Genomic DNA, 15,471 nt, shown 5'->3' with positions numbered 1-15,471 from the left:
CACCGCGGGGGCTGCGGCCGCCGGGACCCCGACGCGGGCAGCGCTCGGGGAGCGGGGGCGGGGCCATGGGAGGGGGCGGGGCAAACGGCGGGGGCGGGGCACCCGTCATTCATAAACAGCGGGAGGCGGGGCCTGGGCGATGCGGGCGGGGCCTGGGCGATGCGGGCGGGGCCTGGGCTGCTGGGGCGGCCCCCAAACCATTCAAGGCGGGGAGGGGGCGGGGCCGGAGCCGACAGGGGCGGGGCTCCGCCGGCAGCGGCCCCGCGAGGGGCGTGGCCTGTGCGGCGGGGGCGTGGCCATCACCACCCGTGGCCACGGAGGGGGCGTGGCCTCCGCTGTCGCGGCGGGCGCACGTGGCGGCGCGGGGCGGGGCGGCGGGGGCGGCGGGCGCGCGCACTGCGCCGGCGGGAGCGCGCGCGGCGCGGGGCGGGTCCGGGCGCGGCGCTGAGCGGCGGCGGCGGCGGCGGCGGAGCAGCGAGAGCGGGGCCGGCCGGGCCGGGCCGGGCCGGGGCCGGGGCCGGGGCCGGGGCCGGGGCCGGGGCCGGCGGCGGGGGGCCCGCCGGGCGGCCGGCGCCATGGGCACGGTGCTGTCGCTGTCGCCGAGCTACCGGAAGGCCCCGCTGTTCGAGGAGGGGGCGGCCACGGTGGGGCACTACACGGCGGTGCAGAACAGCAAGAACGCGAAGGAGAAGGGCCTGAAGCGGCACTCGCTGATCTCGGTGCTGCCTTGGAAGCGCATCGCCGCCGTCTCCGCCAAGAAGAAGAGCTCCAAGAAGGTGCAGCCCAACGGCGGCTACCAGAGCAACGTGACCCACCTCAACAACGAGAACCTGAAGAAGTCGCTTTCCTGCGCCAACCTCGCCACCTTCGCCCCCCCGCCGCCCCCCGCCGCCGCCGCCGCCGCCCTCGCCTCGGCGCAAAAGGCGCCCCCGGCCGCGCCCGCCGCCGCCGCCGCCACCCCGCGCCGGGTCGTGGTGCAGGCGTCCACCAGCGAGCTGCTGCGCTGCCTCGGCGAGTTCCTGTGCCGCCGCTGCTACCGCCTGAAGCACCTCTCGCCCACCGACCCCGTGCTCTGGCTGCGCTCCGTGGACCGCTCGCTGCTGCTGCAGGGCTGGCAGGACCAGGGCTTCATCACGCCGGCCAACGTGGTCTTCCTCTACATGCTGTGCCGGGACGTCATCTCGGCCGAGGTGGCCAGCGACCACGAACTGCAGGCAGTGCTGCTCACCTGCCTGTACCTCTCCTACTCCTACATGGGCAACGAGATCTCCTACCCGCTGAAGCCCTTCCTGGTGGAGAGCTGTAAGGAGGCCTTCTGGGACCGCTGCCTCTCCATCATCGACCTCATGAGCCCCAAGATGCTGCAGGTCAACGCCGACCCGCACTACTTCACCCAGGTCTTCGCCGACCTCAAGAAGGAGAGCGGCTCCGAGGAGAAGGGCCGACTGCTCATCGGCCTCGACCGGTGAGCGCCCGCCGCCCCCCGCGCCCCCGGACACGCCGCGCCCGCCCGGCCCGGAGCCGCTTCCCGGGGGGATTTGCCCGGCGGGGAAGGGCGGGAGCCGCCGCCGCCCCCCTGGGGGGACACGGGGGGTTCGGCCGCCGGCGGACCGGAGCGCAGACCCCCGGTTCCCTCCCGCGCCGCCGCTTTCCAGCCGCCGCCCCCTCCCCACGCTGCGGGCCCGGGGATGCTGCGGCTCCGCCACCGGATTGATCCCAGCAATTCATGGATGGGAGGACAAGAACCCCCCCCCCCCCCCCAGCCGATATCCCCCGGGAGCGGAGCGGGGCTCCGCGGGGCCGGTCAGCGCATCACCGAGACAGAGCCCAGGTAGGGGAGCCAAAAAAAAAAAAAAAAAAGGAAAAAAAATCCTCTAAAGGCTCCAGCGGAGGCGGCTGAACCGGCCCGGTCGGGACTCACCGGCAGTAACGGGACAGAGACGCGGGCACGGCCCGGGGACCCCCCACCCCCCTTCCTCCCTTATCCCCCCCTTTATTTATTTTCTTTGAAGAGACTCGAATTCCCGAGCGGGTCCGGGTGACGGGAATCACCGCTACTGTTCATGAGATCAATGTGAAATGTCTTGTTCCCATCGTGCACTGATCATGAGTATTGTGTAAAGGATCTACTTGAGTGTGCAAGCAAGGGGAGCCGCCACATGCTGCTATATGAATTCTTCTAGAACAAACCCAATGAACTGCAAACCTGCGGGGGGGAAAGAGAAAAAAACCCGTCTTTCTTCTGTCATTGTTGCTTTTCCAGTGGTATTGCGCATGCAAACAGGAGCATTTTGTGTCTTCGGGAAAAAAAAAAAAAAGGAAAAAACGCATAAAAAAATAATAATCAAAAGAAAAACCTTAACGAGAGATGGCTGTAAAATTACACCCATGCACAAAGACCCGCCACCACCCCGACACCGCAGTCTCGAGCCGGTATTCCCGTATCAGGCCTGGGGACTGAGACCTTCTTTTTGGGTTTTATCGTTTTTTTTTCTCCGTGTGCTCAGTTCTAGTTTAGTTCTGGTCCATCGGGCGTTAAACTGGCGAACGAGAGGGAGAAATAACGTGCCATTTATTTTTATTTTTGATTTTTCACTTGAAGCTCTTCATGGCTGTACATTGGACCCTGCTAATGATACATGTGTACGTACGTTTTTTTAGTGCAATCTCTTCTGTAGATCTTTGTTGACCAAATTGGTGGGTATTGTTACTTATTAATTTATATTTGTCTCATTTTGTATGTATGTGTATAGTGTGTTTGTAAGTATGTGTGGTTTATAACCCGACCGACTGTGTCATGGGGCTCAGTGTGCCTGTAATTTAATCCCCTCCCCTTATTTTTATTTATTTTTGTACTGTGCTGATTAAATAAAAATGCACTGACCATCCATTACACGGCAGCGGCTCGTGGCCGAGTCTTTTCTGCGCTCCCACCCCTCGGACGCTGGGAATGGGATTTGTGTTGACGACAGAGGGTTTAACGCAGCCGCCGCTTTAATCGCGTTACCGGCGCCGGGGTCACCCCGTGGTGGGAGAGCGGCGGGGCCGGCAGCAGCCGGAGGGGACGTTCGGGATACTGGGATATTGGGACACCGATCCCTCGGGGCATCATCACCCCCAGCCCCCGCGCTGGCAGGAACGGGCAGCGCCACGGTGGGATGCAACTAATTGCTTTTTTATTATTTATTACAGTGAATTATGTAAACAAAACCCAGGTCTGTTATAGTAGGTTTTTTTTTTCTGCTCTTTTACACATAAAATATCAGCGATTTATTAAAAAAGAAACAAAAAAAAAAAAAAAAAAAAAGGGTTCATTGCATTATCGCCCCTGGCTGAGAATCAATGTTTCAATTTAGAAATAGTTAATTTATGGGAAAACCAGGAATATATATATTTTATATATTTATATATATATTTTTATATATATATATAAAACCAGAGCAGGAACAGATAATATATTTTATAAGACACATCTCATCACATACAATATTGCCATCTCATGGTAGGAGAAATTTCCCAAGCCTGCAATTCGCTGCCGTCCATCCCGATTCCATCCGACCATTCCTTTGGAGGGACAAGGGTACAAAAGTGCTGATCCCACCCCCTGCCCGGGGTCAGTGCGGGGGGGAGGCGTCTGCACCAGGACGTGGAAAGCGAGAAGTGCAAATCCAAAGGCACAGCAGCGCCGGGAGCTTCCCTTGGGAGCGTCCCCGGCAGGAGCGGGGGTGTCCCCTGGCTTTGGCGTTGGTGTTGCTCCTCCTGAGGAGCCGGTGGGGGGTGGAAGGAGGCGGTGGAGGGTCCGTGGAGGGTCCGTGGTGGTCCCGGGGTGTTGTGTGAGCGTGGCGAGGTTGGGGCTGCCGGTGTCACCTCCCGGCCCCAGCGCTGGTGGTGACTCGGGGCTGCGGCGTTTGGAGAGCCCCTGGCACAGGACCCTGCTCCGGACATCCCAGAGCTGCACACTGGAAGGGGGCACTGGGGGCTGGGATGTGCTGCTGGGATGCTGCCGGGGCTGGTCCAAGGCCAGGGATGATGGGAATGGGAGAGCTCCGGCCTGGGGCCTCCAGGCGAAGGGCACGGGCCTGGCCCGGTTCACGCAGGGCCGGAGCTGCTCTACGCTCGTGTCCCCTCCAGTCTCGGGGTGGCAGTGGGGTACCAAGGCTGCAGCGACCTGTCCCCGTGCCCCATGTCCCTGGCACGGCTTTGGGAAACCTTTTGTTAGTGAGGAGCCTCTTCCAGGCTTTCCAATTCCCAAAATGCTCCATCAAACAAGTGCTCCCCAGGTGGGGTCACCATGCAGCCCCCCAATCTCCAGGGCTGGGAATCCTGACCTGACCAGCAGTGCCAGGACAATCCCAGTGTACAATCCCAACAGCCTGGGCTGCTCAGGGACCATGGCAGCGCCCGGCACAGTGGGAATAAACCACTGGGGAGATTCACGTCCCTCTGTCAAGACAGAGCTCGGGGTTATCTGGACCGGGCAGGACACCCCAACACCCACAGCTCACTGCTGGGAAGAGCCAGGAGAACTCTTTGGAGGGAGGAGCCTGGGCGCTGGCAGCTGGGGCTGTAGTGTTGGATAGTGCAAAGCTTAGCCCCCAAAGCTCCCCCTGTTCCTGGGCTCACCCCTGCCGTGGGTCCCTTTAGCCCTCCCTGACCCCAGCGCTGGCACAGACACGAAGCCACGTGGATCATCTAAAAATTCAGCAAGGCCACACGGTCCCAAGGGGAACCCACCGGATTCAGGCCCTTGGAGGGCGTAATTAAGGCAAAAAGCAATGCAGGATTAACAAAACCAGGCCCTGCACTGGGAAGTCCCCTCTCCAGCCAAGGTGCCTCAAGGGGTTAATGAATTCCCGAGGGAAAGCAGCAAGTCTGGAGGTGTCTCCAGGTACCACCCCAGCCCCGTGGGGGGCTGCAGGAGTGTGGAGTGTCTCCCGGTGGGGGTAGCCAGCCCTCCCTTCCCACTCTGGCTCCAGTTCCGTGGGATTTGGCCCTACAGAACGTGGCTCCCTGAGCCGGGTATCTGTGGCTCCTCCGGAGGAGGCTGCATCATACTGCAAAAACGGACACATGGGAAAGAAACACGGAAGGGGAAATTGGAGAGGGGGTGAGGAATCAACGTGGGAAAGGGAAGAAAGGGTGGAAGTACCTACAAACTTTTTTTTTTTTTCAGACTAATTCCAAAGGAAGCACTTTCCTGATATTCCAGCCTGGTTCGTAAGGTGGAGAACAGGTCACCAGCTATTCTAAGCCTTCATTCCATGTGAATTTGGCTTTTCTAAACCCCTGGAATTTGGGTTTTCCAAACCTTGAGCTTCAGAGGCCGCTTTAGGCACCTGACAAGTCGCAGCTGAGCATCTCCCGATGAATCCCGGCGAGTCCCAGGTGCGGGGAGGGCGAGCCCAGCCCCGGTGCGAGGGGAGGGGCCGTTAATTGCCCGGCACGCAGAGGACGAAGCCGGAGCGGTGCTTGGTGAAATCCGGTTGGGATTGGTTGATCTTGGTCTCCACAGAGACGGTGCATTTCCTGCCGTGCAGGCTGCACTGCACCGGGTTGGTGACCGTGACGTGCAGAGCGCGCTTCTCCCTGCCGGGGAAGGGACACGGGTCAGGAGGGGTGGGATGGGATGGAATGGGATGGGATGGGATGGGATGGGATGGGATGGGATGGGATGGGATGGGCGTTTTTGCGTCAGGCACATCCCGCAGACATCCCAAAACTCTTGTGTTAAGTCAGGCCTGAGCTCTGAGCCCAGCTTTGGGCTCCTGCTTGTGAAGCCTCGCACTCTGGGATCGGGATCGATGCTGGTGGGAGGACACAGCTCCACGGGCAGAGCACAGGCTGGGTCAAAGGGTCATGGGGTTGCTGCCAGCTCAGCCACTGCCCCCTGAATGAGCCCACAGTGACAGGGACATCCCTGGGCTGAGCTCAGAGACTGAAATACAGCCTGGAACAGTGGAAGGAATCACATGTGGGGTGCTGGCTGTTCCCAAATCCCTCTCCAGACAGACAGACCAAGCTGGCTGCTGGGCATGGCTGGGACAAAACTCTGTCCCTGCAGCTTTTGAACCCCCTAACCCGGTTTTGGCACTAAAAATGATTCCCACGAGTGAATCGGGACTTTGTGCCACCCACGTCGGTTTGTCCTTGGCTGTTTGGGTCACTGCCAATGGGGACATGAGGGCAGCAGGGCCAGGGCCTGTCCACCCCTGCTCCGGCCAAGGCAGGGACAGGGATGCCTGCCAGGAACGTCCCCCTTTGCTAAAGGCCATAAAGGCCCCTGCTCTAAATCCCAAATAATGTGCCTTGTGCCATAAGCAGAGAAATCACAAATCATGGAATCATTCAGGCTGGAAATCACTGGGATCACCCAGTCCAAGCATTCCCCCAGCACTGCCAAGGCCACCACTGACCCGTGTCCCCAAGTGCCACATCCACATGGCTTTAAAATACCCCCAGCACTGCCCTGGGCAGCTGTGCCAGGGCTGGACAGCCCTTTCCATGCAGAAAGTGAAGAACCCAGCACTGCCACGGCCCCACGGATGGCCCGGCTGCTCCGGGGGCTGGGATGGAGCTGAGGCCACACTGATGCCCCAGCTCCAGCCACAATCCCTTGGGACCAGCCAAGAACCCCAGGAGAACCTCCAGGAGAGGGGATCAGCAGGAAAAACCTACAGCAGATCCATCCCCATGAGCCACCACCAATGGGAAGAGCTGTCCAGGGACATGGCCTTTGGGAATTCTCTCCTGTGACCTCACCCACACTTCAAATTCCCGAATTTCCAGCATTTTTAGTGTAATAAATTATAGAATTGTTGACACTGACTCCGCTGCCTCTCAGGATGCTCCGAACACCCCAGGGGGATGTGCTGGGATCCCATTCCCTGTGTTTGGTTCCCAGACCCCAGGTCCTGCCTTGCCCAAAGCCATTTCAGCATTTCCACTGCCACAGCTCAAGTCCTTTGTGCAGTTTTTACTCCATTTCCATTCACAGACTGTTCAAGTCGTGTCACATCCCTTCAGCTGGGTTTTTATGCAGTTCCCAAATAATTCAGATTTTCACCACTTCCATAAAAAGGCGTGGCTGGTTGGAGGGGGCTGGCAGGGCCCAGCACACCAAGCCCTCATGCTGTCCCAGGTATTTAATGTTATTTACTCCTGCCTGGGTGAGCTGAGGCTGCAATCCCAGCTTAGGTTGCTATTTTTGCCGTGTCTTAGCGGAATGAGCTGCACACGCAGAGGAGATCGTGGAGATCCCGGTCCCCACGTGCTTGGGAAGAGCTTTAGCACCAAGTGTCCCTAACAGGGTGAAGGACTTTTCTCTCCCCTCCCACAGCAAATTCTGGGTGACAAGGCAGAGGATCTGGGGAGAGAAATGGCAATAACCTGAATTTTGACCCCAAGCAGGACCCAGGCCTGGCAATCCGAAGGTCCTGGATGCCCTGTGGCTGTGGGACCTGCAGCAGGAAGTGGGATCTCTCCGGGTCCCAGCTCCTGCTGGGGTGAGGAGAACCCCCTGAACACAGGTGTGTGTGGAGCTAACGCTGTCCTGGGATGGAGGGATCCGGAGAAGACGCTCTAATCTTTGCCACGTGTGATGATCCCATTAAACGGAGGCTTCCCTCCCCCTCTCTCACTTCCAGACCCCCCCCTTGCCAAAGCTCCTTCACTCATCACGTGGTGCTTTCCTTCACCTTGAGGTTTCAGCCTCAGAGCCTTTTGCTGGGGGAGCATGACAGCTCCTGGACAGAGCAATTCCCAGGGATCTGTGAGTGCACAGGGGTGACAAACCCCTCTTGGTGTCTCTGCTGGGCACCCCACAACACCAACCCTGCCACCAGCTCCAGGAGCAGCTGGACCTGCTGGGACCTCGGGACTCTTGGCCACTGCTCCGGTGCTTGGTCCGAGGCCAGCGAGGGAGAGGGGGGAGGAAATTCCCGTTTGGTTTCCAGCCCAGCGGGCAGAGCAGCCTCGCTCCTGGAGCAGCAGTGGCACAGGGGTGGCAGCTGCTGGCTGCCCTGGGGTCCCCAGGTTTGTTTATGGACCCCAGGGGAGGGAACAGCTGCTGCACCAGCCAGGAAACCAGAGTGAGACCTTCCCAAGCTCACTGCTGCAAACGGTTTGGCTGGGGAGCTGCTTCCCCGAGCTCCTGCTGAATTTATCCCAAAGGAAGGAGCTGAGACGGAGAGGGACCAGAACAATCCTGAAAGTCTCTCATAGACAAGGGCAACACACAACAAAAACACCCTTTGGGGATCAGTGATGCTCAGCAGGACCCTGATGGCAGCACAGGCAGAGACAAGTCCCACTTCCAATCAAACTTGGGCTGAAAGAGGAGTTTTCACGGCATAAACCTGTCCCACCTTTTGGGACTCTGGGTAAGGGATGGAAGGACAGGACACAGGGAATGGCTTCCCAGTGCCAGAGGGCAGGGCTGGATGGGATATGGGGAGGAATTGTTCCCTGGGAGGGTGGGCAGGCCCTGGCACAGGGTGCCCAGAGCAGCTGGGGCTGCCCCATGATCCCTGGCAGTGTCCCAGGCCAGGCTGGACATTGGGGCTGGGAGCAGCCTGGGACAGTGGGAGGTGTCCCTGCCCATGGCAGGGGGTGGGACTGGGTGGGCTTTGGGGTCCCTTCCCACCCAAACCATTCTGGGATTCCCTGTGGGTACCAGGCACTGCCCTGGCTGAGTCCAGCCCTGGCTGATGGCAGCTCTGGCTCCTCACCCAGCCCTGGTGTGACCAAGCCCTGATGGATGTCAAGTCCATCAGGACAAAGTGACGGATGCTGCTGCCAGGCTTCTCCTGGGAAATAATCCCAGTTATTATTAACAGGGATTCCATCAGAAGTGACAGCGGGATGTGAGCGCTGGCTGAGCACTGCCAGGGGAGGAACCCCAGCCCAGCACCCCGGCCAGAGGCTGTGGCAAAATGGAACAGGGGAAAGAGGTTGGGATCTACCCCAGCACTGCTCCCACCCTGCCAGGGACTGTCTGGGAATGATGAACCACGGGGTAATTTCTGTTTATAATAAACACCAAGGTGCTGGTGCTTTCTGCAAACACAGCTCTTTGTACAATACAGGGAATATTTCTGGGTGGAAACGGCCTCTCCTGACATCTGAGCAGTACCAGCCACAGCTGGGGCTGCTCTTTGCCTTTTCCTGGCTCAGCAAACCCTGCAGAACTGGGGCACTTCTCTTCCTCCATCTGCCCCAGCCCACCCCAGCACCCAAAGCGCCTTCCCCAGCTCCCCTCACTCTCCTGGCTCACAAGGAGGAGTTAAAGGCTCCGGTGGGAGCCCCACGTGAGCAGGGTCTGTGTGGGGGACATCCCACAGCCAGAGCAGCCCCAGAGACACCGCAGGAGCTGAGCAGCCACTGGGGGAACGCTGGCAAAAGGGAAACCAGCAGAGAAGGGAGGACTCCGAGTGGAAGCAGATCACTGGCCCATGAAATACGAGAGTTTTGACTGAGCATTTAATCCAGGACCTCGGGGAAAACACAAGGCAAGCGGCGCAGAAATGGCCACAGACATCTGTCAGAGCTGCACACAGCACAGAAACACCCACGGCACCAACACGGGGTGGGAAGGGAACGGGGAAGGGAAGGAGCGCAGAAAGATCAGGGGGAGTTTTGGTGATGACAAGCGGTGTAAGGCTGGGAAGTTAAATAAATGTATTGTTAAATAAATGTTAAATACAGGAGATGCCAGGTTGGACAGGGCTCGGAGCAGCCTGGGATAGTGGAAGGTGGCCCTGCTCATGGCAGGGGTGGGACTGGATGAGGTTTAAGGTTCCTTCCAACCCAAACCATTCCATGATTCCATGATTAAGAACAAGCCCAGATGACCTGGAATGCCCTGCAAGGAGCTGTAACAAGCATGAAAACACAGCAAAGACTCATTGGTGAGAGATTTTCCCTGTGAGCTCCATCTGGGAGCACAGTGGGATGGGGAGCTGCGAACACCCCAGGGACAGCAGCACCAACCAGGGGTGGGGAGCTCCAGAGCTGCAGCCCCATCCCTGACAGGGCTCTGATGGAACAGGGCTTCGTGCAGATTTCTCAGGATCTTTAAATGAGGTGCTGTCTCAGGGATGCAGCCAATGCCATCACAGAGTGATGGAAACAAGCTCTTTTCAGAAGCAGAATTTGGGCAGAGATGGCAAAGCCAGCACAGTAATTGCCTGATTTTCATGACAACAAACCAGAGGGATTTGAACCAAGTGTGCAACCAAGTGTGAAATGAGGGCTCAGCAGCAATGAACCCACTGGGATGGATTCCAGAGGGGATTGCTTTAAACCATCAAACCTTTCCAGAGTTTAGACCAAAGCCTCTTTCTGGAAAGGCAGGAGCACTGTGGGCTACCTGGTTGGCTTCCAGTTCAGGATATTCTGTGATTCTCTGACTCCAAGGAAGCCTGTGGCTGCACAGGAGATGTGAGGATTGTGAGGGGCAGGATGGAGAATACCCCCAAAAAGGTAACACCTTATGTAAGTCAGTGCTGCAGCCTCATCTGGATCCCGGCTGCAGCCTCTGAGAGGGTTCAGCCATGAAAAAAACATTAAAAAGGCTCCCAGATGAAGGGAGGCTGCAGAAAAGAGCCCAAAAAAGCAACAGCTATATTCTGCATGAAGAAAATACACAGGAAGCGTGGAGAGAGAAACTCAAGAGGACTAAAAAAAGGCAGTTTTCAAGGCTCTGCTTCCTAACGAGAGCCAGGAAGACGAACAGGGATACTGAAAATTTCAAGAAGGGGTAAATCAGCTTGCCAGGCTATGTGTGGTGTCACTGCTGGGGAGGACTCCAGGCTGTGGTGGCAGAGAGGTGACAATCGTGGAGTCATAAAATCACGGAATGCTTTGGCTTGGAAGGAACCTTCAAGACCATCAAGTTTCAACCACATCCAGTGCCACCCCTGCCATGGGCAGGGACACCTTCCACTGTCCCAGGGCGCTCCAAGCCCTGTCCAACCCGGCCTAGGACACTCCCAGGGATGGGGCATCCATGGAATAACCTGTGCCAGGGCCTCCCACCCCCACAGGGAGGAATTTCTTGAGCAGGGTCTAAAAAGACACCGGATGTAAGGTGGGTAATAAACAAGGACATATCTGAGTTCCAACAAGTGTCATTTGGGGACAGATAAGTGTTCTCCCAGGAGGGTTTAGGGCCCAGGCTGGGTGTCTGGCAGGGCAGGGATTGGGGTATATCTCACCCCACCACTTGTGGCTTTCTGCAGCTTGCAGGACAATGATACTGAGGGTGATGGGCTCAAAGGAAAACTTACAGACCTCACTGAAAAAATTCTTCCCACAAAAGCTTCAAGGGAGAATAATAGGAACAGCTGGATTCCCAAGGGGTACAGGAGCAAAACCTGCACTGAAACCTTGTGTGCATTTTGTGTCCCCCCTGTACCACCCAGCATGTGGGAGCTGCTCCCTGGAAGGACTGACAGTCTCCATGGGAAGGACTGACACTCTTCATGTGACCACAAGAATGCCCAAAGCCACTGTCCCCAGGGAGCCAGGACACAAAGGGCATCACATGTAGATAATCCTGGGTGGATGTTTCATTGCAGAGCTGCAGCTCCAGCACCTCAGCTCTGCCTCAGCCTCTCCCAGGGCACTCACATCTCAAGTGTGGCAGCTCCAAAGCACCAGGTCCCACTGCCAGAAGAGATTTACACAGAGCATAAATTCCCTTAAGACTCAGATGATTTTGACAGCATCATCCCTGTGACTCCTGGGCACTCTCCATCTTTCTCTGCTCTGCCATTGCAGGGAGAAAACACCTTTCCCCATCCAGCTCTTGTTAGAACACCCTGGCTCTTGTAAAAGGTTAAAAGCAATGATTTACTGTCCTGTGTGATCCAGAAATGATTTAACATCCTCTTTCCTTCTTGACCGGGTGCTGGGCTGCACTGAGAGCCCCCCTCCACCCAGCCCCTCCTTTTCAGTGCAGCCCCAAAGCCAGAGCGGGCAGCTCCCTTCATCCCACGGCTGCCTGAGAAGGGGAGGAGATGAACCAGGAGCCTTTTTTGGGTGCAGATCTCTCCCCTCTGGAGGAGGCAGGGGATGCACACGCACACACAGACACACGGGCAGTCTGTGACTCACACGTGCCATGAGGGACAGGAAAACATTTGAAACCACAAAGGGCTTTGCAAAACCTGTGAAAGCTTCTCAGGGCTCACAGGATGTTTTTCTCTGAGTGTCACCGGCTTTTCGGAGCTCTGGGCTTGTTGAGCTCCTCAGAGCCAGGTGGCCTTGGCAGAGATCAGACATTAAGATGGATCAAAGCGATGGAAAAGAGACTACAAAGAAAGTCAGACACAAATCAAGGAGATCTCAAGTCAGGATCAAAAGGAGAATTTCCATAGTCAAAGGTCAGACCAAGTGCTCCAGGCATTTTGATGCCGGGAAAGGTCACTGAGCTGAACACGGCCGCCAGGTCCTTCCTCACCGTGTGATTTTTCACAATTATCTGCAGTCAAGTGACACTTCAGACACTGAATTTTTTTTCCATCTTCAAAACCAGCAAATATTTACAGGGTATTTCTACCACAGTTTTGTGCCTCGTGGTCTGCACAGGCAAATCACCTCGGAGCTGCGAGAGCGGCTTTTCAGAAGCAATTTGTTAATGTCCGGGAGGAGTGCCAGGCTACAACTGCGACCTGAGAACTCAACCCCTGCACTTGAGAAGTGGCTTTCGAGCCTTTGTGGCTCAGCCTTGCCCACGTGTTGTCTGTGCAGCTCGTGCTGACACTGAGCTACCAGAGCAAACCACAGCGTGCTTTTGGGAAGTGCTGGGCACCACGGATTTCGTCATCGCGCGGCTGAGCTGTGACAACAACGCTGTTTGTGCCCTTTTAATGAGCAACAAGAATTGGTAATATGGTCTCTTCCCAGTGCAAAGTGTCACAAGTGTCCCATGGCACAGGGCAGGGCAGAGCCCAGCCAGCTGCACCGAGATGGTCCCTTCGAGTCGTGTCTGAGCTGTAAAAGCCGCTTTCCTGAGATGACAGCAGCTGCCACGACACTGCTGGGCCTTTTCCACGATGCGTCTGCAGCACATCCAGGTTTATTCCTTCCCCTCTGGCTGAGATGCAAACCCAGTCCAATAAGTATTTGGCTGTCTCATTCTTAAAGTGCATTTATTCCCATTGATCCCGAGGCTGGGAGGTCCTGGGACAGCTGCTGAGCTGCACGTCCTTCCTCACTGAATCAGGACCTGGGGTGTTTGTGCCTCCCTGCTCAGGAGCCAGGGAGAGCTGGGAATGCCAGCGAGCTGTGAAGTGTTTCCGCCTCTTCCAGCAAACCCCTTTGGTTCAGGTGCTCCTGGGCAGAGGATGCTGAGCTGATGGTGCAGGGGCTGCACCTCCCCTTCCCCTCCCTGGGCTGCTCTCCCGCTTTGGGAGCTTGGGTTGCTGTAAAACACCCAAACAGCCCAAGGGCAGCTCAGTGGGGCAGGTCCCAGCCATGGGGCTGCACCCCAAAGCAGTGTTTTATGGTGGGTAAGCCCCAAAGGTGGTTTGAGCCATCCCTGTGTAGGCACTCTGCGTGGTGTGTCCCAACATCCCCCTCCTCCAGCCTGGGACATGTGGAAATACAGAGGAAATGTCACTGTTCCTATCATGTGAAATCCACGAGAGGGATCACAAACCCTCCCCAGCTCCACCCTCCTGCTGCTCCAGGGCCAACCCTCGCTGCCTGAATCCCAGCCCCAGCCCTAACACAGCGCTGGCCCTGAGCTGACAGTGTTGGGATTTGGGGTGGGAGGGATGCACAGGAGGCCCTGAGCTCAGCCACAAACCATGCCTGGACCTCGTTACCACTCTGGGACTATTAATTCATTCTAGGCCAGGCTGGGCAGGGCTTGGAGCAGCCTGGTCTGGTGGAGATGTCCCTGCTCAAGTTGAGATGCTCTTCAAGGTCCCTCCCAACCCAAACCATTCCATGTATAAATTTCCCCCTTCCCTGCCCACCCCAGCACAGGAGGCTCCAGGCTCCTGCTGCTGCCTCAGTTCTGCTCCTGTGGGAGCTGGGAATTCATCTTTGCGATTCAAAGAGAGAAGTCCCAGGTTTTCCCACCTCTTGTGCCATCAGCTTCCAGTGCCTGATGCCATTTATCCTCCACAAGCACTCACTAAAGCTGGTCAGGGGTTTTGTGGAGGAAAAACACAACAGGGCATTTCCTGGGAACTGGCAGTAATAAAGGAGCTTAAAAAAAAAAATTGAAAAACAAGCACCAATAGTGTGTTAAATATTTCATTTCCTCCAGCAGGCAAAATGAAAAATTCCCAATCCCCTGAGGTGGAGGCAGCTCCCAGCCCCCATGGCAGCCAGGGCTGATGGATGATAGATGGAACATCCTGACAGAGACCCCCAACCTGCCACATGCCACCCTGGGGAGAACTCTGAAATCCACTGAGTGCTCCTTCCCTGATCCCTGTGATACCACAGGGGTGGGGGTTGGATCAGATGACCTTTAAGGTCCCTTCCAAAACAAACTGCTCGATGATTCTGTGAATTAAATTCACTCAGAATTCAACGTAATTTGAATTTTTGAAGGGAAGGAAAAAGGTGGGGAGAGTTGGGCTGGGGCACATGGGGCCTGTGGCTCCCAGTGACACGGCAGGGAGGGCGATGGGGACACGTCACAGGCCAGCCCCATGTGCTGCTCCCCTTCATCTCCTCCACCCCACCCTGCTCTCAGCACTGACAGCACCAGGGATAAACTGCAGCTTCTTCTGCAGCCTCCAATTAAGTCACATTTCAGAGCTATTCTGAGCCTGGCAAAGCTTTGGGGAGTCAGAGCTCATCCGGCTCCCGGCTCTACCGTGGCCGCAAGATGCTGGAGTGTTCCATATTTTATAAAAACCACCGTGCCAAAAATATGATTCCAAGTCCTTGGCTGGAGCAGAGGAAAGCAGCGCATGGGGGTGATGCCAAGAGCCCGGCATCAGGAATGCACCAGCACATAAATAAAATAAGAGCACTTAGGAAGATGAGCACAGAGCTGCCTCTTGTTTGGGACATCGCGGACTCAGTTCCCAGGCAGGTTGAGAAACAGCAAAAGTCTTTTCTTGTATTCTCTCCCCAGTGCTGGTCCTTGCCATGGCCCAGCTGGGGGGATGAATTCACCAGCCCCACATTTACTGGGGCACATTTGCAAAGTCCCCCCTCAAAGGATGCTCCCGGCCTGTTCAGCAGCTGCTGATCAAATTCTGCCAGCTGAATGAATTTCTGAAGCTTAAGGAAGGTAGAAATTCCCCCCTCAAAAACATACTTCAAAGGGAATCCAGCACCTTTCAGGCATCTGGGATGTGTTTGTTCAACATCTGCAAGACTGCGAGGTACAGGGGGCTGATGGAGAGGACAAAGGTGGGGGATTATTCAGCTGTTTTGCACTCAAATTTACAAGGGGCAACAATTTTGGAGCAGCAAGCAGTGGCTGGAACAGCTGATGGGTGC

General features: G+C 56.7%; 2 protein-coding genes across 2 annotated transcripts in view; one reads left to right on the top strand and one right to left on the bottom strand.

The window, feature by feature from the left end:
* Positions 1–546: 546 nt before the first annotated feature.
* On the top strand, positions 547–3,307 carry CDK5R1 (cyclin dependent kinase 5 regulatory subunit 1). Its single transcript, XM_068996798.1, has one exon. It carries the CDS (start codon positions 576–578, stop codon positions 1,467–1,469), a length of 894 nt encoding a protein of 297 aa, XP_068852899.1. The 5' UTR covers positions 547–575; the 3' UTR covers positions 1,470–3,307.
* Positions 3,155–15,471, bottom strand: part of MYO1D (myosin ID) — a 156,522-nt gene continuing 144,205 nt past the window's right edge. Inside the window, exon 22 of the mRNA XM_068996795.1 lies at positions 3,155–5,586. Coding sequence (XP_068852896.1) covers positions 5,430–5,586 — 157 coding nt within the window. The 3' untranslated portion in view covers positions 3,155–5,429. The remainder of the gene's footprint in view (positions 5,587–15,471) is intronic.

Source organism: Aphelocoma coerulescens, chromosome 27, assembly GCF_041296385.1.
Source record: "Aphelocoma coerulescens isolate FSJ_1873_10779 chromosome 27, UR_Acoe_1.0, whole genome shotgun sequence".
Classification (NCBI taxonomy): domain Eukaryota; kingdom Metazoa; phylum Chordata; class Aves; order Passeriformes; family Corvidae; genus Aphelocoma; species Aphelocoma coerulescens.
Note: the sequence above shows the minus strand (reverse complement) of the source record. Positions and strands in the feature narration are given on the sequence as shown.

Coding starts and splice junctions, on each gene's coding strand:
- CDK5R1 (XM_068996798.1), top strand. CDS start 576: ATGGGCACGGTGCTGTCGCTGTCGCCGAGCTACCGGAAGGCCCCGCTG.